We start from the raw sequence: 22,102 nt of genomic DNA on the forward strand, positions 1-22,102 counted from the left end.
TGAAATTATGGTAAATTTGTAAATTTCATACGCTGAGCTAAATCGGACCGGTGTGTGTTCATATGTTTATGCTCAGCAATATCGCTGACGAAATACATATATATGTATTTATCTATGCTTCACACTTATATTGATTAGCGTGTGTTGCCCCGGAAGATGTTGGAATCTGATAAGATTGTTGTATGCCGTGTTAACACAATAATAATCTTCAAATTAGCATATAGGGATCACATATATACATCTACTTGTACTAAGTTAGTGCGGATGTGTGCATACTAGCATGTGGGGTAAATATAAGGTGAACAAGTAATCGCCTATAGAAACGCATCCAACAGTTTTTGAACTTGCGCAATGGCAACGAACCCTGCGAGAATGTTTTGGGGTTAATATATTTGTGCATAAACATATTCCTATGCATTCTACCCATATATGTATTTATTTCAAAGTGAGGCAAAAATCGTAAGAAAGTCTCAATAAAACATCGTTAAATATATTTTTTTGTGCTTTGACTTCCTTAGCCTTAGCATCTGCCCCACAATTGGCAAGAAAAAAGTTACGACGTCTGTAAACAGGTATTATCAAAGCGCAATTTAGGATGGGGATTTAGTTTAATCCGAGCTGAAGTTTACGTTGTGCAGGACGGTTTTCACTTTCGAAAAATCGATTTTTTTTGTCTTATCTTATTGCTTAACATTTCAAGAATGTGTCCTTAAAATTTTCAGTCGATAGAAGTAATATTCTTAGAGTTATCGTCTTATTAGTCTCCTGGTCTTTAACGCTCTAACTCTAACAGCAGAGGGCGGTCGGGATAGAAGTGCAGCTGCTGACGCGTTTTTCTCAAAACTACTTTTTCAAAATCCATGTTCACTATCATTTCATAACAACTTGATCGATTCATTTCAAACTTTGAACACATTTTTAATAAATAAAATACCGCCCCCCAACGTTTATTAAATAATTTGTTTTTTATAAACGGTGTTTTCCACCCACAAAATGGCGGAATTTTTTGGCGGAAAATAACAGTTTTAAAACTTTTGAATGCAAAAAAAAATTATCAGAGAACTTTGGAGGGAAGATTTGATTATAGTTTAACTAATTTTTTTTGGTTTTTTATTTTTGGATAACTTCCAGCCGAGTTATGGTGAACACCGCAAAGTGTTTTTTCTCAAGACGTTCTGCGGAAAGCACTGTTACCGGCTTATGCCTCAATATTTCTGCATACCTTACATTGTCAAAAGTGTGCTCTATAATGCACAAAAGGTCCGAATAAAATTACTCAATCCAGATTTGAGAAATAAATTCACAAAAAAAAACTTTTTTTTTTACCTTGAAAACCCTATCCCCCTTAAGCAGCGCTGTAATTTCTTAGACATGGACATGTCTGATACAACACTGCTGTTCACGTAAATATCCCATATGTACAGGTTCATAAGTAATTATGCACATATTACACCACAGTGTAATTCCATTAAAGGAACGGACATACAAACATATATATACAAGGTTTTAGCATTAGAGATTACTTTGATTTCGCTTATGCAGGGAAACGAGTGGAGTAAATTTTATTTTTAATTAAGAGCGTAATGCCTTTGTTCATGTGGTACTTCAAAAGAGTTTATTACTGAACACCGCCAGTACCAATCCGTAAGCTATCAGCTCTTCATGTATTCTAAAAAAATATTATATGTTCTTTACTTTATGCATTTGAAAGTGGTAGTGCTATTTCATTTAGTGTATAATTGGGTTTATTGTGCATAAAACTGGCCACTACAGCCATTTAAGCAGCCGTTACCTGTTACCTACACGCCACAACGCTTTCACTTACAGTAATACAAACACAAGTAAGCAAAGGCTAAGCTCGGTCTTAAACGAACATTTCACACTCTAGCGATTTGTAGTGCACAAACCCGGTGAAATACTTTCAGGTATTGACTAAGCTTTATATTAGCAATGTTGCGAAAGAATAAATTACTCGATAAAACTGGAAAAGAAATACCGTCATATTTGTTACCATATGACTTTATACTATAAAAAAATACTCACTTTGTATCACTACTACATTTACATACTAATTTATATTAAAATCAACATAGTATACAAATGACGTGAATATTTCACATACTTAACTCTCTCAACCAAACCACCTCAGAGTAAGTCTTTCTAGTGTCTCTTGATGCACTTCGAAAACAAATGAAGTTAGGCGTTGACTCCGCCCTCTCCCCTTGTTGAAAATTACAGAAAGTGCTATAACGTCTCAACAGTGGTCTAAATCTCAGATTCCTAAGACAACTATTTTCATAATCTGGTTAATATTTTCATTATAAACACAATATTGTATTAAGTTTGTCCTCTTCGGTTGAATTGATGTGACATATGGATATATCATTTGAGTTAATTGCCTTTATTTTAATATATCTAAATAACTTAGACACGAAGCAAAATATTTTGTAGTGGGGCTAACTAAGCAAATATAGGTTGCCTCTTATATTATGGATTTCAATCTGACAGTTTACAACTTTACTAACTTTCTTCGAGAGTTGAAATTTTAAAAACTCTTAACTCCAATATTTTTTATATTGAATAAAATATTTTGACCCAAAGATTACAAAAATTATTGTTTTGCACGAAAAATCGTTTTGAATGCAAATTTTAAATTGCTGGACTAGCTAATACACGTAACAGTTGGGTGACTAAAACTATTCTGCGCTGTAGCAACATGTTGCTAAGGTATAAAAGTTGCCAGTGAGGCAGCACGGATACAATACCCGTACTCAAGTTTAATGGAGGAAAATATAAATGAGAATGTTGAAAATCAAGTCATTACTTTTTATAGAAATGTAGCAAAAAATGAAAAACATTTTCTGTAGAAATTAGCATTCACACTTCATAATGCGGTCATGCATCGGTATACCAACGGTATACAACACACTACAATTAAATCTAGAAATACCTTACTAACTTGTAATGTAATTACGGTATGTTATATTGCATTTCTATCTCTATTTAACTGAGTTAATCTGTTTGCATTACACCAGTTGCTTGCCTTCACTGTTTTCCACTGTTTTGCTTTTGCTGAAGTTAGCTTTTTGAGAGTACATATGTTTGCTCAGAGATTTCTGTCAAAGTCTCTGGCTTTAAAGTAAGCAAAGCATGATCAAATCATGTACGAAGGTAATTTTTACAAATTGGGCAATCAATAATCAAGGCATATAGTATTTAGTTTGCAACTTCTGCTACCTCATTCAAATGCTTTAATAATCAAGGTTGAATTAAAAGGAAAGTTCTTCGGTTGGTCACAGCTTGCTAACAAGTAGGACAAAATTCTATTGACAACGAAAATTATGTGCAAAAATAAAATTTAATTTTTCAATAAAAAATAAGTTGATCAAAAACATTAAAAACGTTAACAAAACATGAAAACTCTTACTTTACTCTTTTTTCTATGGGAAAAAATGCATTTTTTCGGGAAACCCTAGTACTTATTTACAAGTTCAAAACCAGGACGCAATAAAAATAATTTGTATTTCTTTTCTCCCAGTTGAATAAACATTTTTTTGTATTTGAATAAAACGCCACCAAAATAAGTAAGGAACTTTCGGATCGACCGAAAAGTTTACAATCTTATATAATAGTACGTCCATGCAAGCTGTAACTTGAGCGTAAATTAATATATCTGGCACCAACTTAGTACTTGTCTTCCTTGGTGCCCAGTTAAAGAGGTCGTGGATCGTGCAGAACGAGGCATGTCATCAACAATTTCTCGACCGTATTTGGAGGTTTTGTACTTCGCAGGCTTGTGCTTTAGATAAAACTGAATCAACGTTGTTAGCCTTTTCCAATATTTGAACAATTTCGCACACGAAATTTTGTTAGAAATACAAAATTTGAGAAAAATCTAATCCAAAATTCAATATTTTTATCCATTGTAAGAATCGCAACGCCCTACTGAGGTGTTTCGGCTTAAGCAGCTGCTGTAAACAAACTGGTTGATAAATCGCGCTCTTAATTTGTATAGGACAGTCCTATCAACTCAGAAAAATGAATTTTTTTTAAATATCATATACTCGGGGAATTTAATAACAATTTCCGAATGCTTTTTTTCAGAATGTACACTTTTATTATTACTTCAGCAAACACAGTGGTTAAAAATATAAAGCATAAAATTTGTATTTAGTATAAAACCGTTTCAAGTTTCATCAATATCTCGAAGTAGTACAAAATATGATCCGCTCGCTTTGAATATCTGAAATACAAAACAAAATTATTGACATTTAAACAGTTTTAAGGAAGCGATACATAAATCTTTCATATCTTTCAGAGGATGTTTTTGCTTGGCTTTACTATTAGCTAGAAAATTTCGAAAGTTTATTTTAATTTATTCTACACTATGATCAGATCGAGCTGTTGAGGATCATGGCTTGCTAGAGGAGACTAATTGTATTCGAGCACCTATAGCTTCTGTGGTTGTTGCTGCTTTTACAATGAAATGTCGAATAAGTTTTTATTGCAGTTGGTAAATTGTCAACTTGAGCCGAATATTATCATTTAAATATTTAATCACATCGACCTACTTTTGCTGGTATACGCGTTTTTATATACAGTTTTCCATGAAATGACTTATCAGTATATTTTGAATAGTGAAAATGCAAGGTACATTTTGTATCTACTTACACCCATCAATGTAGCCAAGGACATTACTGTGAACCAGGATATTTGGAAACAGAATTTTTTATTTGAGCGCATAATGATCATTCTCAATGTCTTCTTAAAGGCATCTGTTTCGTGGTACCACTCACAGTTATAACAAGCTAACGGAACCTTTTCCAGCTGAAAACATAGAAACATCTTTATGCATGGTATATACTGTGGATATTAGACGATTACCTCGTTGGCCAGGAACTGTCCGTTGACGTAGTGCATGCAATCACCTGTTGTAGCGGCGCACAAATACATTAACATGCGAATAAAAGTAATTTTATTTGATTCCTACAATAAGATATAAATAGAGAGATGGATTGTGTTTATGGTATATGTAGATTAAAGAATTGTCAAGTTTGAGATTACTTACCAAGCCGAAGTTCATCTCGAAGAGTACAAAGCCGTAAATTGCCAGACTATGAAGAAACTGGGAAAGACAAATGTGTCTGAAAAGCTGATTGACCTCGTCGATAAACCTAAAAAATTATATGTTTTTTCTATAAAATTCTATTACAGAGAAATAAAAAACGCATATGGTATGGCAAATAATAAAAAGTAGACAAAAAAAACCAAAAAATGTGTGGGGGTTTATAGTTTGCAGGCGACCGTAGCTAAGCATTATTGGGTCGACTGAGTTTTAACCAATTAAGTACTGATTAACTACTCAATGGGTTTGACAAAATGCTTGATGTGTTGAAAGCCGTGAAAGATATCCCGTCTCATCGACTGAAGGCAGGCATTCATAAAGGCAATGAATTAGCGTCTGTTGTTGGATTTTAAAGACTTTAGATAAGTTGTCATCGACGTCATCCAACAAAAGGCCCAGAAAACGTACCCTCAAATTTGTAGGGCTAGCAGCGCATGCAGAGAGGCTGATGTCATGCGGGAACTCATTGGACGCTGTGAATGGCGGTCAGTGCATGTCAGAAGCTAGTTGCGTCCGAAGCCTGGTCGATGTATTGTTTAATATCCTCAACGCAGTTGAGGAAAGACCTCTTGATACTCAAGTGAGAAGAATCCGCTCCAAGCAGGTGACTGCAGGGATGATTTCTGTGAAAGCACACCAGCGGGAACTGCGTGGAGCAAAGCTCATTACGCCCCTTAACTGTCAAGTTTGCAGCTTCCTCATCTGCACTTCACTGCATCCAGGCGACCTTATTGGTACGGCGTAGTTAACTGAACTCAAAACTCCTCTGTGATCAAGCGTGAGTGTATCTGGACTGTTTTATCCACCGGTCCCTCCCCTATCGGGCTATACCTAAAGGTTCTGGAGGAAAACGCCTTCAATTTTGCCGATATGGCAGGTTAAGTAATCTTTATAGTGCAGACTTTGGAGCAATTCCTAATGCTCCCTTTATGCAGAGAATAGCGATTTTCTGAATCCGCTCCATCTGGAGGGTGCTGAGGAGCGTCACTGAACTTTCTTAACCTATCTTTCATATTGAATTTTATTATCAATTTTCTGTCCAAAATTAATCCCAGATACTTTTTATAATTCGTATTATTTAACTCCACCCCGTTGTGCCTCGAATGTTTCCACGATTTTGGAAGTCCTTCTAAAGCGTACCATACCATAGTATTCACCCGTAGGATAGCCGATATTTTCCTTTGGTGAATAAATGTATAATTTTCTATAACGTCACTGTTACTGTTTTTTCTTTTTAAGAACAAATCCATATACTGACTCATACTCTCTAAAAAGTTATCCAACTTATTGCTGTTCTTGCAAATAAGCGTTAAGTGAAGTTAAATCTTACTCAAGAGTGCGTTGATGTTGCACTATACAGTAGCGTAAATATTCCACACGTTGCGGTTTTGGAACCAGAGTTGACGTGGATCTCTCCAACAGTAGACATAATACTTGGACCAATCCACAGCAATGCTTACAAAGCACCATGAAGGAACCCTGGAAGCTAATGGAACCTGTAAAATAAATTGTCAAAGGTAAAGGGTTTCTTTGGATCACATATACATGACTTACTCATGCCGGCGACAAATAGCGAGCAAGCACCGAAAAACATGTCCATTGCGTAATACGGAGAGGCCATTCCTTTGTGTAGAAACATCGGATAGCCGGTGAAAGCTGTTTAAAATAAGAAATATATTATAGGTATTTATTCGAATTATTTAGTTGCATGAAGATAATATTCACATACGCAGAATATATACATAATTTGGCGTGCTTTGCAAATGATTGTATAAGTTTTTGAAGAATGCATAGAAGAAATAGTTAGACATAATGCAGATGCAGGTTCCCAAAGTGAATAGAAGTTGTCCCCTCGTCTATTTCCAATTGATTTCCGTAATTGCATTAATCTCCTTCTTTAGCGTGCTTTTGATTGGCATGCCTAAAAAAAATTATACATACGTTTGTACTTGTATGTGGTTTCTTCAAAACATTTCACGTGTTGGTAATTCATTCTTGCCTGTTTGAAAGATTTCGATTCCCTGCAGCAGTTCATGTCTTTCAGCTTTCCGAAGCAGTTTATGAAATCTATGCTGAGTGAAGAACATGTAAGCCATTTTAATTAGGCCGGTCGTCGTTTGCAGCGCCGTGGTAGAAGTCTTCAAAGTGAAGTCATTTATTAGTTTTTATTCGCCAATTAATACTTTGTACTTTATTACAGAATTATAAAACATATTTTCGAAATCCTAATGCCAATCAGAAAAGTCTTAGAAGGCAAGAAAAACAGTCACTTTCTCAGATATTATTATCAGATATTACTATTAGGAAAAATAGTTTCGGTGAATATATTAACAAACGGCATTCAAATGCTCAAAAAATCGTTTTCATCTCGTTAAGGAATCTAATGACAATCCACATATTAACGCCCTCTTCTTAATGCTACAATATTTGCTAAGTACTTGTTACGTGTGATCCAAGTAGAAGGATTTTTTCAGTAACCTTTTTTGGAACAGATCAATTAAGTTGTATTGTTACTTTTTGAAATTTCATCATGAAGAGAATTACCCCTTAACAACGTTTACAAATCGTTCAACTTTATTACTACTTACTAGTATAGTCAACCTAATCGGCCTACCGACAATACTATTCGCAAAACCATCACCCATCTTGAAACCCAGCATTCATTTTCGATTAATATTCAACTGAATAACCGACGTATGGAAAACTTGGTGCACAGCTTGTGCAATAACTGAAGCCATTCTGTAGGCTCTTGAAAAGTTTCAAGAAAATCCGACGTTTTCGAGCCAAATTTTATTCAACGATGAGGCCTATTTCTGGCTCAACGGATATGTAAACAACCATTATTGAAGCATTTGGGACGAAGACCATCCCGAAGATTTTCAAGAGTTGCAATTTTATCTAGAAAAAACAACAGTTTTGATGCCTAGGAATGACGCTCGTGAACTCGGCGACATCGCTTCAGTCAATATATTAGTATGTACATATATCAATATATTTCTACTTACCTCAGTTATCAATGGTATGTCGCCTTGTGCTTGCTTTATCATTAACCAGTGTGGATATAGAGCAATACAACTTGCAATTATGAAAAGGATATTGACGCTGGCAAAGAGAAAAATAACTATTTATTATGAGGTTTATATAACAATAGCAGTCCGAGTATGCATACATATATTACATAATTCTTGAAAATTGCGTAACTAAACTGGAAACCAAAGGAAGATAAGTAGTTCGATTGAGAAAATTCCGAATGTCAATCCGTTTTTTTCAGAATAGGTACATAATTTTAATAGAACATTGTCAGTATGTTGCGAGGATATTTAAATCGTCAGAACTAGACACTATAAATTTTGCTTGATTGAAAAAATTAATAATTTGCATTTTTTTGGAGAAGTGAAATGAATTTTGAGCATTGGATGCCGAGGTTTTTTCTAAGTATGTGTTCGCATATGGCAATTATTGTTGTAACTAGCGAAAATTTGCAAACAAGGGGCGTTTTTTCGGATATGTAGTTTCCAATGAGGCAATACTATTTTCGGTGTTGGCCTTTTTGAATGCTGGTACTTGCTTTATACTCAGTTTGTTTAGCCATTTTATAATACTTACTATGAACAACGTTTAGAATTCCTGCAAATTTATTACCGTAACAGTGGTCCGGAAAACAGTTTTTTTTTCAGCGATGAAGCTCACTTACGAAATTATCGCATTTGGATCATGATAAGAAACTAGACATTGTTGAGACAAAGTTTGGTACTCAAAATATCAACATTAGGTGTACTCTATAGGCAGAGGGAATCATGCCAAACCGCTGGTCTATTTTTGTGGGGTTTTCTGAAAGTCGCTTATATGCGCAGATAAGCTCGAGACGATGGACGCCTTGGAATAGAATATTAGTCGCCTTATTGCTGACGCACGCCACACTAAAAGAGTGGTCGAAAATTGGTGATCTTGAATTTTTACAAGCCAGTCGTGGTGTTACTTTCGCGAAATCATTTTTAAAATATATTTGCAACACCTTATCTTTAAATAAAATTAAGTTTTTGGTCTAATTATTAAATAATATGTTATTTATTTCTTCAAGAAAACTAAATAAAGAAGTAAACCGTGAGAACTTCGCGTCACTGCTGACAGTTATAACTTAGAAGTAAACTAGTTCTGGTAACTTAGGAATGACATACTCGTAAGTACGGAAAATGTAATAAAGTCAAAAGGCGAAATTATGACGACACTGACCTAACTCTCCAACTCCTCTTCCTTCTTCGAAATGTTACACGCTTACGCCTAGTAGGCTAGGGTATATTCTTTTTTACATTTTTCTTAACTATTACAGCGACAATCAGGAGTCTCTTATTAACAATAACATTTAGGAATATTTAAATGAATATACAATATGTTGCCCTCTGTATAAACTCACATTCTCCACCATCTTTTGAACTTCGTTTGAGCATTCAGGTTAATACCGATCATAAAAGATACTCTCTTTAATTCTCTTATTCGCGAATGGTTGCGAATTCTCAACTCCTTCACTTCACTTATGCTGTACATAGTTTTTAAAAGTTATTAATTACTCTTTTTACTTAACGCACTTAGGTTCAACACTGTATCTTAAATGTTGAAAAAAATTGTGTGTTCCGCTATTTATGTGTACATATCGGTAGTGCATAACGCTCATTAGGTCTATGCAGCTTTTTTGAACCAGAGCACAACAATCTGTTATGAATTTTATGTCAATTTTGATTAAAAAACAATAGAATGATAGAAATGATAGAAATTGCCAATATTTTATTAAAAGCTCTTAAAATTCGATGACATATAATAGCAATATTGAATAAAGTCCGTCTGTTTATCTAAAAATGCATTTATTTAATAACAGAGAGATATCTCTTGGAAAGATAATCAAATCAGCCACGCAACAGTTAGAAATAATTTAACACATGAGCTATTTGCTAAGTTTATGTCAAAAATATCATATGGTTTACATGGGTTCATATAAAAATTATAAGATCATCCTTAAACTTATGACAATTTTATATAAATCGATCGCATTCGAGTTTTGATGCTCTTAGTTATCCTTTAAATTATTCCAAAGTTCCAATTGGCTGTATGTGCGAATAACTTCTAATGCTAATACAATTTTCTAGCTAATTCTAGCTTTGCTAGTACTTTGAGCTATTATTTGCTCCGTACGACTATAATCTAAACATTAGCTGATGCAAGGGGAATTATAAACGTAAATTATTTAATTGTAGGCACCGGGTAGCTAGATCGCTATCTTTTTAGAATTAAAATTACAAAATTTCATAACGGTGTGTTGACATTCCAAACAAGGTATGGACCCAACAATAATAGCATCGGTATATCTTTGCAAAAAATGGCGTTTTTGGAGTATTTAAGAATAAATAATTTTGAATTTATAAAGAAAAAGTTCGAAACAATTAATGCAGCCCTCAGATAGTGTAGTTTTTGCTACTATTTCAGATAAGTTTCATCATAGGGTTGCGGTATTCCAGTTTCATATGTTACTGCATATTTTGTTTTGCGGTTTTAAAGAGTTATTACTGTTAATGTGTATAACCTATTTTAGAGTTTACTAGATTTTGTCTCCCGGTATATAGTTATTAACGGGGGTATGTTTCAAATTCCAAATTTCCTTATAAAAAACCAAATCTGTTTGTTAATCTTCGTACTACACCGCATTAACTGTCTTCTTTGTGAAATTCAGAAATCATCTAGCCGCATTTTTTTTTAATTATTTTTCTGACATTCCTTATTTAGAGACGGACTTTTTTATACTCTCGCAACAAAGTTGCTAAGGAGAGTATTATAGTTTTGTTCACTTAACGGTTGTTTGTAAGTCCTAAAACTAAAAGAGTCAGATATAGGGTTATATATACCAAAGTGATCAGGGTGACGAGTAGAGTTGAAATCCGGATGTCTGTCTGTCCGTCCGTCCGCCCGTGCAAACGGTACCTTGAGTAAAAATTGAGATATCATGATGAAACTTGGTACGCGTATTTCTTGGCTGCATAAGAAGGTTAAGTTCCAAGATGGGTAAAATCGGCCCACTGCCACGCCCACAAAATGGCGGAAACCGAAAACCTATAAAGTGTCGTAACTAAGCCATAAATAAAGATATTAAAGTGAGATTTGGCATTAGGAAGGGGCATATTCGGACGTAATTTTTTTGGAAAAGTGGGCGTAGCCCCGCCCCCTACTAAGTTTTTTGTACATATCTTGGAAACTACTATAGCTCTGTCAACCAAACTCTATAGAGTCGTTTCTTTCAGGCATTTCCATATACATTTCAAAAATGAAAGAAATCGAATAATAACCACGCCCACCTCCCATAAAAAGGTTATGTTGAAAATCACTAAAAGTGCGTTAACCGACTAACAAAAAAGGTCAGAAACACTAAATTTTACGGAAGAAATGGCAGAAGGAAGCTGCACCCACGCTTTTTTTAAAAATTGAAAATGGGCGTGGCGTCGCTCACTTATGGACCAAAAACCATACGTCAGGAACTACTTATCTAATTAATTTTACAGCAAAATAAAAAAATATGTAAATGACGGATAATAAAATCTCGATTATCACTTTTTGTTTATGCGCGACATTTTTTTGTATTTGCGAAAGGGGGAAACGTTATCCCATCCATCAACCTGTTCAAAAAAGTTTGTTTTCAATTCACTACAATTATCTTTCAGTGCTTCGTTAAGGTTTCTAATAGAATATTTTCCATATAACAAAATTGATTTTAAAAATTCTACATACGGCTTTGCATTATATAGTAAGAGACTGAAAAAGTTAAAATTCCAAGTCCCAATCGTTACATTTTTCTAAATTTATAAAAAATATTTCACATCCTTTTGTAATACGTGATACAGCTCTAAGGTCCCAACTGGGTTTAATTTTAATACGTACGTGCATATCGTCACCTGAAATGCAAAATAACGTAACAACATTTCCTGAAGTTTACAGTGGCATGAATGAAACACGAAATAAAATCGAACATGAGTGAAACAAAATATTAATATTAGTTAAGACTGGTTTATATATGACCGCAGAACTAGAAAATGTTGAACATATGTAATATTATGTATATAATTTGAAGTAGTGAAGCGTAATCAATAAGACACTCAATTTCGATTTTTTTGATGATACGTTATTTTGCATTTCAGGTGACGATATATACTATTTTATTTTTTATACAAAGGTTTTTTTGAAAAGGCCACTGTCTTCTTCACATATAATATGCATAGTATACAATTGAATATGCTTTTTCACTTCATCGACATTCTTTACAATGGATTTATCTACTAAAATGGTATTCGTTGGAACTTATCAACTTATTACTTTTGCACAAATATGTAATTATAACTGTTCTATGATTACCTGTAATTAGTGTTTGTGAAACCCGTTGTTATAAGAGTATTGTCACAATATGTTGCTACAGCGTATAATAGTTTATACCAACTTATGGGGGTTGGTATTGCAAATGGAGCATTGCCACGCGCACAAATTGTCGATAATTGAAAATCTTTACCATAACCGTGAAAAGCAGTAGGTAGGCACACTTATTGTTTTACAATTTTTGTTATTCTGAAATATGCATCTACATGGAACTAATCGTTCATGGATCACTCACACAATTCGAACTAATCGAGCATCCATACAAGTACCAAATACTATGTTGCTCATACGTCATGGTGTACTGTACATTTGATGTATACCTTAAAAGTGTATAATGACCCAAACAGAAAGAAAGTCCATTTTGAAGTATTTACCAAAAAGCCCACGCTCGAGTCAGCGATTTCCATTGTCACGCTAACGGCAAACTATCCACTTGTCGCTTCATGTGCATATCAACAACAGAAAAAAACCGGGCATCGCTGAGACAGCTCAAAAGCATACCAAATGGTGCATTACAGAACTGCGTCGAGGATTGGAAAACACGATGACACTAGTCGATTATATCTAAGAGCGACTACTTTGAAGGAGGAAAAATAGAAATTGATGAATAAATAAATATTTTTTGAAAAAAAAAGAAAATTCACCTTAGTTTTTGCAACATACCTCGTACATACATATACAAATACGCAATTGATTTTGATACCGTCATCAAAATTCAAACCAAAATGATTTCATCGCAGCATAGCTATGTCAAACGTGCCTCAGCACGTAATTTTTTCGTTGTACTTTATGACTGTATCATTTCGAGTCACGTCACGTTTTGCACGATTCGATAGGATTCTATTGCTTTTGGCGCAACCAAAGCTGTGGGACATTAATAAATTATTTGCTTTTCAGTTTTTCACTATTGCCATCATTAGTCTAGTCTACTGTTTAGAGTACAGTACAACTATACATATAGCATTACATATAGTATAGTTGTCAGTTTGATTGATACGAATATTAAGAAAGTAAAAGCTAAAGATGTTAATTATCCTTCTCAAGTTTTAATTTTGGAAATTTTGCATTATCAAAAATTCATATATAGTATATATTGTACATAGTACATACATAAATATATTATTGACTTCTTTATGTATAAAATATCTCAAATTAGCAATGTAAAGTTTCAATTATTTGAGAAAGTAATGAAATAGAAATGGTTTTATGTGTTTGACGGTCAATATTTTGGTATTTTGGAAGAACAATTCATGGGTTTCACACGTAAAAGAAAATTCGTTGAAAGCCATTTCATAAAGTGCTTATGAAAAGATCGTTGGCATAAGTGTATTAAAGACGATGGGGAAAACAATGAGAACGGCAAAGTAAATATTGATATTCATTAAATATTTTGCATTTTATTTACAATTTCCGGGTACTCTTTTGTCACAATATATGCAGATATGGCTGTAAGTTTTTTGGTTTACCAAAAGACATTCACAACACTGTTAATCAATTAAGTTCGTGGTTTTCTTGTTTAAGATATGGTACTGGATCAATGCTGAAAAATATTCAGTTCTCTTTTAACCGTACAAATTGCGAGAATATAAAATATTGTATTGGTGTCCTTCCTTTTTTTAAATCAATAATAGAGTCCGAGACTAAATTATCTGTTAATTTGATGTATATATATTGCTCAGATGTCAAAAGTATTTTTTGCGTCGATTTTATGACAATGCTTCCACACCATAACCTAGGTAGTATACTATCAAAGTTCTTCTGATTCTGGCTAGGTTTACCAAAAATAGTTCGTTTAGAATTTTAATAGCATCTGAATTTCCTTTAGTATTCAAAACAGTCAAGCGAAAAGCTCAAGCAAATAAACTGAAAGGAAGTTAAATATAACATGTTTTACAATGACAACTTTCTCCAACTGTATTGAATTCAGTTTGACTGCCATTATCACTTCCGGTATCCGCTTTCTTAAATTCTCTTTTCCACTTATTTGCTGCGGTTTTGTTTAATTTTGAGTTTTTATTGTTCTTTTTTGTGTGTCACTCCGCAGGAATCTCGCTACTTTCCCAATTTATGTGTATACGTATGTATGCGGAAAAAAGAACTTTCCTGCCGGATATATGAGTTAGTTGTGTCGTGCACAGAGGCATATATTGCTGTCCGTAATTTGGCGGAAACCGGGGGACTTGCTGTTATTCATTTAAACTAATTTATTTATTATTGTCGAGTTTTAAATAGCACAATTAAATAATAGACATATGGAAGTTCAAGGAACCGTTTTGTCTTCTGGCAACGGTGCTACAACTGCGCATGCACTTACAAACAACGCTTATTATGGATTAATACGGTTTAGTTTATTCTTATCGGCGTACCACATAACCATTTTATTGTTGAAAAAAGCTCTTGCCCTTGAAAACTGTTTTTCTTATTTTATTACTAAATATGGGATTATATCGCAGTAAAAGAAGAGCCACAGAAACACTTAAAAAAAAGCATTTCTATTGAAATGAAAAATTTATATGAACATTTGATGCAAAATTTGAGCCAACTTTCGAAATCAGAAACTATGACTCTGAGGGATAAAAGATGTAAGCTGAAATTTCCGCTTTCTCAAATATACGTAAATTCTCTACAATACGCTCACACCATGAAATTCTGATATAATATATACCATTTTAGATATAAATACTATTCTGCTGCATACTTGAGGAATATTTTATACAAACGTTGCGAAAAATCATGATTATATTGAAATATTTTGCTGTTCTGCCTTTTCAACCAAATGCTCTGTTACTTTTGTCATTAACTAGTATGCAAAACCAACCCTTTTCTGATCGGATTGTAATATTGAAAACCAAAGCAAAGCATACCAAGCTTCCACCTTTAACCTGTACTTGACCCACAACAAATACGCAATATAAATATTGACTTCACACAGCAGCAGGTGTGCAAACCACAACTTTCCCACATACGAAATTATCAACCTATCTGCATAAAGTGTTTTGTATACTCACGGGTTTGTTTTAAAATATTTACCTACATTCGTATATGCAACATATTACATAAACATGTCAATACTCATGTACTTCAATAGTATTTGCACAGCCCTAGTTAGATAGCAAAGCAAACCTGGTATATACTTACGTAGATACTCCTAACATTCATAATATTTATTATACCATACGTATAAGTATGCATATTAATATTTTATTCAAATACTAGCAGCACATGGCCAAAAGCTCCTCGGGCAAATATTAAATACTTCAGGAATATATCGACCAAATTTGGTATGTAATATTATCTTGACATTCCTATACTTCCCATTTTTCATACAATTTTAAATTCATACAAGTCATTCACGCGCTATTATTCTATACTTCTTGAAAATGGTCACTGCAAGCTCCTTAGCGTTAGTACTTGGTTTAGTTATTCGAACAATATTCGATATTTTGACGGTGTCGAAATTCCAGCGCCATCTTTGTGTATACGTAAGTTGTTGTGAAAAACTTAACGAATAAACATAATAACAGAATTGTTAGGTGGGCTATTGAAAATAATAAAAATAAATAAACAGTGTTCCTGCAATCATCACCCATTTGCCACTGAGCAGCTAACTCAATAAGTAAGCATCTAAATCCTCTGGCTCTAGCTAAGCTGTGTACTGATATCTAAGCTTATCAGAGGTAATTTGTTTGGTATTTCATAAGTCACTCAACTCATTTAGCGAAATTTAATAATCAAACGCTTTCAAGCGAAAATCTCAATGAAATCTCTTGGAATTTAAACATATCTCTCTTGAACCGTAGTGAGTTCAGTCTAATCGTAAAATTTACACTAACCGTTCGCTTCCTTTAAATGGCTTTTCCTCTTATTTGCTTTAGTTTGTATGCAAAGTGTGACTGGTTTTAAATAACCTCAGGTAAACGATTAGCATTCGAAATGCTTTATATTTGCCGTATGCCCGTATGCCATCAAAATTACTCTAAATTGGTATCTTACTAAGCACTTGACATGATAAACAGTCTGCCGATTACACTGATCAACAAAATTTTGTAACAAAAAAAGGTAAGCAGTACTTTCGAAACATCTACCTAACCTCTCTACAAAATCATACGTATATTGATTTGATTAGGACTAGTTTCCGTTTTCCGGTACTTATCAGTAAAGTTTAATATTAATCGTATTTTCCTCATTATTTCCTAATTTATTGCTTTATTTTTAAGAAAAATTGCTGTATTTTATGTTTGCTGAGTGGAGTGTTTCTTAAAGAATGTCAAGAAAGTGTAAAAATTATCCTGACAAGTTCTGTTATATTTGTGGTGAAATAACTTTTGTATCTCAACGATGAAATTTAACACCTTTAATATAAAATTGTATGAAAGTTATTTCGCTTTTCCTGTTGGACAGCAAGTTAAAGTGCAGGTTCCACACATCTGTGTAAGACTTCTTACGGGTTCGAAAAAAAGATCTCGATTTATACCTTTCGGAATTCCGATGATTTGGATGGAGCCGACAGACCATTCAACTAATTGTTATTTTTGTCTGACTAATACATTATAATTAAAACCAAAACAAATTATGTATCCTGTTGTGTCATCTGCTAAAAAAACAATTGCTCACAGTGAAGAACTACCTACACCAAAACCACCTCAGCGCTCTGATCTTTAAACTGAATCAGCGGAAACAGATAATATATGTACTGATCCTGATTTTCAAATTGCTTCTTCATCTATCTGTCTCCAGGAAGAAACGCCACACCTACAATCTTAAGGAGCTCTTAATGATTTAGGTCGTGATTTACACTTGTCTAAATAATAAGGAAAACTTTTAGGATCTCGATTAAAAGGATGGAATTTATTGCAACCAAACACAAAAATAACTTTTTTTCGGCATCGGGATGAAGAGTTAAAAACCTTTTTTCACAAGATAATGACTTGATATTTTGTAACAGTGTCTGTGATGTTATGAATATTTTGGGAACACAACGCAAAATTGAAGAGTGACGTTTATTTATTGATTTTTCAAAAACAAGCTTAAAGGCAGTTTTGTTACATAATGGTAATAATCTTCCCTCCGTACCGGTAGGTTCGGTTCCTATGAAACAATGAAATTTCTTTTAGAAAAGATTCAGTATGACGAACATAAATGGAAAATTTACGGAGATTTATAAGTTGTTGCGCTTTTATTAGGATTGCAACTTGGGTATACAAAATTATGTAGTTTTCTTTGCGAATGGGACAGTAGGGATAGGAGGAACCATTACGTGAAAAAAAATTGGTGCAAAAGACGATCTCTTACTCCAGGAATAAAAAATGTGAAACATTCTCCATTAGTACAACCTGAAGATATATTTTTACCACCTCTCCATATAAAACTTGGTCCGATGAAAAACTTTGTAAAAGCAATGGAGTAAAATGGCGCTGGATTTCAATATCTAAAAGAAAAATTCCCTAAAATCAGTGACGCCAAGATTAAAGATGGCGTGTTTGTAGGTCCTCAAGTCAGGCAAGTGATAAAAGATGATATATTTAAAAACCAGCTCAATGATTTGGAACAACCAGCTTGGGAATCATTTATAAAAATCACTCAACATTTAGACTTTTTTCCTCCAAACTTTGTTGCCGTTAGTGATGAACACGGGGAAACGATTCCACATTTCTACCATAGAAAACCGATACCAGGGAAATTGGAGTCCAACTAAGCTGGCTGATTATTGCTAAGGATTACATAGGGACGTTCCTGACGCGAAATACAGAAGAAAATCGTAATAAAGTATTATAACATTGAAAATAATTTATTATAACATTGAAAATAATTTAATTTTTGTTAAAATAATTGTAATTTAATAAAAGTGAAAAAAATCATATTATAATAAAACTATTTGTATCTAAAATTTTAGACTACTAATTCTACTCTACTTGACCTTATTCCTAGCAGAATCAGCCAAAATTTTTTCTTGTTACACAGAAAATTTTTTTTTTATTGATCAGTGTTATCACATCAAATCTATTTTTTCTTTACTGTTTGAGCTCTCTGCAAGCTTAAGTTCTTACGGAAAACTTTTTATTTTAAATTTCGCGAGAAACCCTATCCATCGACATATCTGTTTTTAGGTTGACATGAACGTCAGTGACATCTGTGCCAAATATCACATCAAAATAGTCATTAGTGTTTAATATGCGCTTGTCTTTCTGAAGAACATAAAGTGTATTTGGTGAATTTTACGATGAGTGAAATTATTCAACAATGAAGTTTCATTAAATTTTGTGTGTGGAAGAATCAATGAAAATCATTTTATAAGATTATTTGAGCCAAAGAAAAGTGAAAGCGCGCTTTAACGTTAGTCGAACAATGCGTTCTGACCACCAGGATATCCTAAAACCAGGCGCACCATTCAGTATTACTGGCAGTTAGTTTTGGAACTATGCTTTCAACCTGAAAACAGACGATTAATCGGCCAATTATCGTGGCAAAGGTGAAACGAATCTCGCGAAGCTATTCGTAAAAAGAGGCCGGAATTATGAGTTGGCAACTCTAGGTTTCTGCACCACGATAATGTACCGTCGCATACAGCGTTGATTCTTCGTGAGTTTGTCGCCAAATTTTCAACCAATAACCATTCTGAGTCAATTGAAGACATTAAAAGTGAATCGCTACCACGCATTGAAGACTATTCCGGAAAATGACTATAACAACTGTTCTAAGGATTGGAAAAAAAGTTGGCAGAAGTGTATTGCTCATAATACAGGGTAGGCCATTTAAAGTTGACCCAAAAAAGAACAAAAGAAAACAATGTTTTTTGTTCATTTCAAAAATAATTTATTTTGGTCCAAGGGGATTTGTTTCAGCTAATATTTAAAAATTAGATCGCGTAAATGGGCACCTTTAGCTTTGACAGCTAAATGCACTCTTTTTTCGACATTTTCCATGACTTTGGCCAATGTTTCGGATGATATGGCGGCTGTTTCACGCCGAATGTTGGCTTTCAGTTGAGCTAAGGTCTTTGGCTTATTAGCGTATACCTTGGATTTCAAATAACCCCATAAATAAAAGTCTGGTGGCGTCAAATCTGGTGATCTCGGTGGCCAGTCAACATCACCATTTTTCGATATCAATCGCCCGGGGAAAAATGGTCGCAATAAATTGATTGTTGGTCGAGCTGTATGGCATGTAGCCCCGTCCTGTTGAAACCAGAAGTTATCCATGTCATTTTCGCGAATAATGGGTATCACAAAATCCGTTATCATGGCTCGATAACGCTCACCATTGACTGTTGTCGTGGCTCCATCATCGTCTTCGAAAAAATACGGTCCGATGATCATATTCGCGCAAACACCGCACCAAACTGTTACTTTTTGGTCGTAAAGAGGCTGTTCTTCAATTAATTGAGGATTTTCGGTGGCATAAAATCGGCAATTTTGCTTGTTTACGCCTCCATTCAACGAGAAATGTGCCTCGTCTGACATGATGAGTTTTCGCCAAAAGTCAAGTTCGTTTTCAGCCATTTCGATGGCCCATTTGCCAAAATTAAGGCGTCGCGGATAATCAGCTGGGTTTAGTTTTTGTGCCATTTGAATTTTATATGGAAACATCTTCAAATCTTTATGAATTATGCGTCGGAGAGTGGTGCGAGAGATGTCTAATTCCTGAGAGCGGCGATAACTCGATGTCGATGGAGTCTCCTCAATACTGGCTCGTACAGCTTCGATATTTTCATCAGAACGTCTTGTGCGTTGTCTGGATGCATGACTGGCATTACTGAGATTACCGGTGTTCACAAATTTTGCGTATAAAGACTTAATTGTGTTCTTAACTGGAGCACTTTTCACTTTATTTTTTTTGCGAAACGCACGTTGAGTTAACACAATTGAAAAGTTATTTTGAATATAAAGCTGAACAATTTCAGCGCGTTCTTTTGAAGTGTACTGTTCCATGGTATAAATTGTCTTCGAATGACGCTTCTAACGCGGTATGACATTAGCCGATTTGTCAGCGCTGTTAAAAGTTACAGCGTTGCCAGATGGGTCAACTTTAAATGGCCTACCCTGTAGTTAGTACACTTAACACAACACGTAACAAAACACTTTAAAGTAATTATTACTGAACCATATACAACATAATGTGTACCATTCATTAAAATGTAATAATTTGAACAAAATTTCTGTTTATTAAATTGCTCATTTATGCTCGCATAACTTTTGCAATTTCATGCTTGACTTTGGGCCAACAACATTTTAATTATTTTCAATTTTAAGCACTCCTTGCTTAATTTCAAAACAACGAGGGGTAAAGTTTGCGCAGCCACAATTGTTTTTACGACGAACAACAGCATTCTCAGACTTCCATTGGCGCCTTTTCACGCGCGCCAGCATATGTGAGCTTAAAGTGAATTTCATGCGAAAATGTCATATTTGGGCTTAACTGCTTTCACCGATCTGCTAAAATAATTGCATATAGTATGTGTACACTGGGGTGCTCGTTATTTCACCAGTTAATTTTTGACTGACTCATCCTGAAGTTTTAGTTTTTGCTTAAAAAAAGTATCCAGAGTATACAATACACCATGTCGTATGAGCAACTTAAAAATTGTAAAGCACATGTGCTATATAAAAAGTCTTTTTTTGTTTATTTTAACAACTTTTGCAATTCTAATTTCATAAATTAGCTTCTTACATTTTTTAGTTAAAGATAATAAATCCCTAACCCGAAATTCTAATCCCTCACTGCCTAACAATTCAGACAAGTTTGCTATTTAATTTAATGTTTTAGTTAAAGTGGCCATTATTATACCACAGAGAGACCGTTGGCATAATCTCCAATCTCCGGTTAGCTGTGTATACAAATCTAACCACTTATACATGCAAACCCACTCACTAATGCACATCCCCCAATACAAGCACTCCTGCAGATATGTAGGAGCGGCATCTTCATTATGGGAAACACCTGCCCGGCTTATCAGATTGAGGTTATATCCCATTATTTCGCAGCCACACTCGAAGTGGTGTTTTGTTGCTTGGAGTGAAGGGAGGCTGTTGACTTGTCATAAAATTTCTCCTTCAGGCGTAGCCCTCACCAGAAGCACACACACGAATACAAACTACATCGGCAAAGCAAATAAAGAGTGTCTCAAAATTAACTCTATATTTAAATGTATCGTGTTTTATGGTTTTCATAATACCCGGAAGGAAACCTCGGAGACCATATAAAATAAATTTATAAATGATCATCGTGAAAAGCTGAGTTGATTTAGCCATGCCTGTCTCTCTATCTGTCTATTTGTAGTTTTGCAGATATCGCTCTAAAAATTTTCATACAATCTTTTCTCCCAATAAACAGCTTATTTATCGGAACCGATAATATCGGAGCACTAAAGTATATAGCAGCCATACAAACTACATCATCAAATCCAAACTTTTGAAAGAAAAGCTATTTTATTCGCGAAATAAATTCATGCAATCTATTATACCATACAATAGCGAATAAAAATAAGTTTTGAAGTAGGAACAAAACTGGGATCCTGCGGAGTTATACCAATTATTATCCAAAAGCAGCCGGCATCAAATGTAATCTTCT

The 22,102-nt window shown here is 34.3% G+C and overlaps 3 protein-coding genes across 4 annotated transcripts in view; 1 reads left to right on the top strand and 2 right to left on the bottom strand.

The window, feature by feature from the left end:
* The window catches only part of LOC105227427 (odorant receptor 63a), a 162,846-nt gene extending 155,844 nt beyond the window's left edge, over positions 1–7,002 (bottom strand). Inside the window, exons 1-7 of one of the 2 annotated variants that reach the window (XM_049459483.1) lie at positions 6,855–6,998; positions 6,680–6,781; positions 6,456–6,621; positions 5,069–5,174; positions 4,885–4,986; positions 4,672–4,827; positions 4,095–4,243 (exon numbers count right to left, since the gene is read on the bottom strand). In XM_049459483.1, the coding sequence (XP_049315440.1) occupies positions 4,187–4,243; positions 4,672–4,827; positions 4,885–4,986; positions 5,069–5,174; positions 6,456–6,621; positions 6,680–6,781; positions 6,855–6,936 (771 nt within the window). In that variant the 5' untranslated portion in view covers positions 6,937–6,998 and the 3' untranslated portion in view covers positions 4,095–4,186. Of the gene's footprint in view, positions 1–4,094; positions 4,244–4,567; positions 4,828–4,884; positions 4,987–5,068; positions 5,175–6,455; positions 6,622–6,679; positions 6,782–6,854 lie in introns of those variants that run through there. The other variant, XR_007423092.1, reaches the window with a different exon arrangement.
* The window catches only part of LOC125779050 (kelch-like protein 17), a 398,740-nt gene that overhangs the window by 210,422 nt on the left and 166,216 nt on the right, over positions 1–22,102 (top strand). The window lies entirely within an intron of this gene.
* LOC125779053 (kelch-like protein 5) overlaps positions 1–22,102 on the bottom strand; it is a 293,968-nt gene that overhangs the window by 42,738 nt on the left and 229,128 nt on the right. The gene's annotated exons all lie outside the window — the stretch shown is intronic.

This window comes from Bactrocera dorsalis, chromosome 5, assembly GCF_023373825.1.
Source record: "Bactrocera dorsalis isolate Fly_Bdor chromosome 5, ASM2337382v1, whole genome shotgun sequence".
In the NCBI taxonomy this organism is placed as follows: domain Eukaryota; kingdom Metazoa; phylum Arthropoda; class Insecta; order Diptera; family Tephritidae; genus Bactrocera; species Bactrocera dorsalis.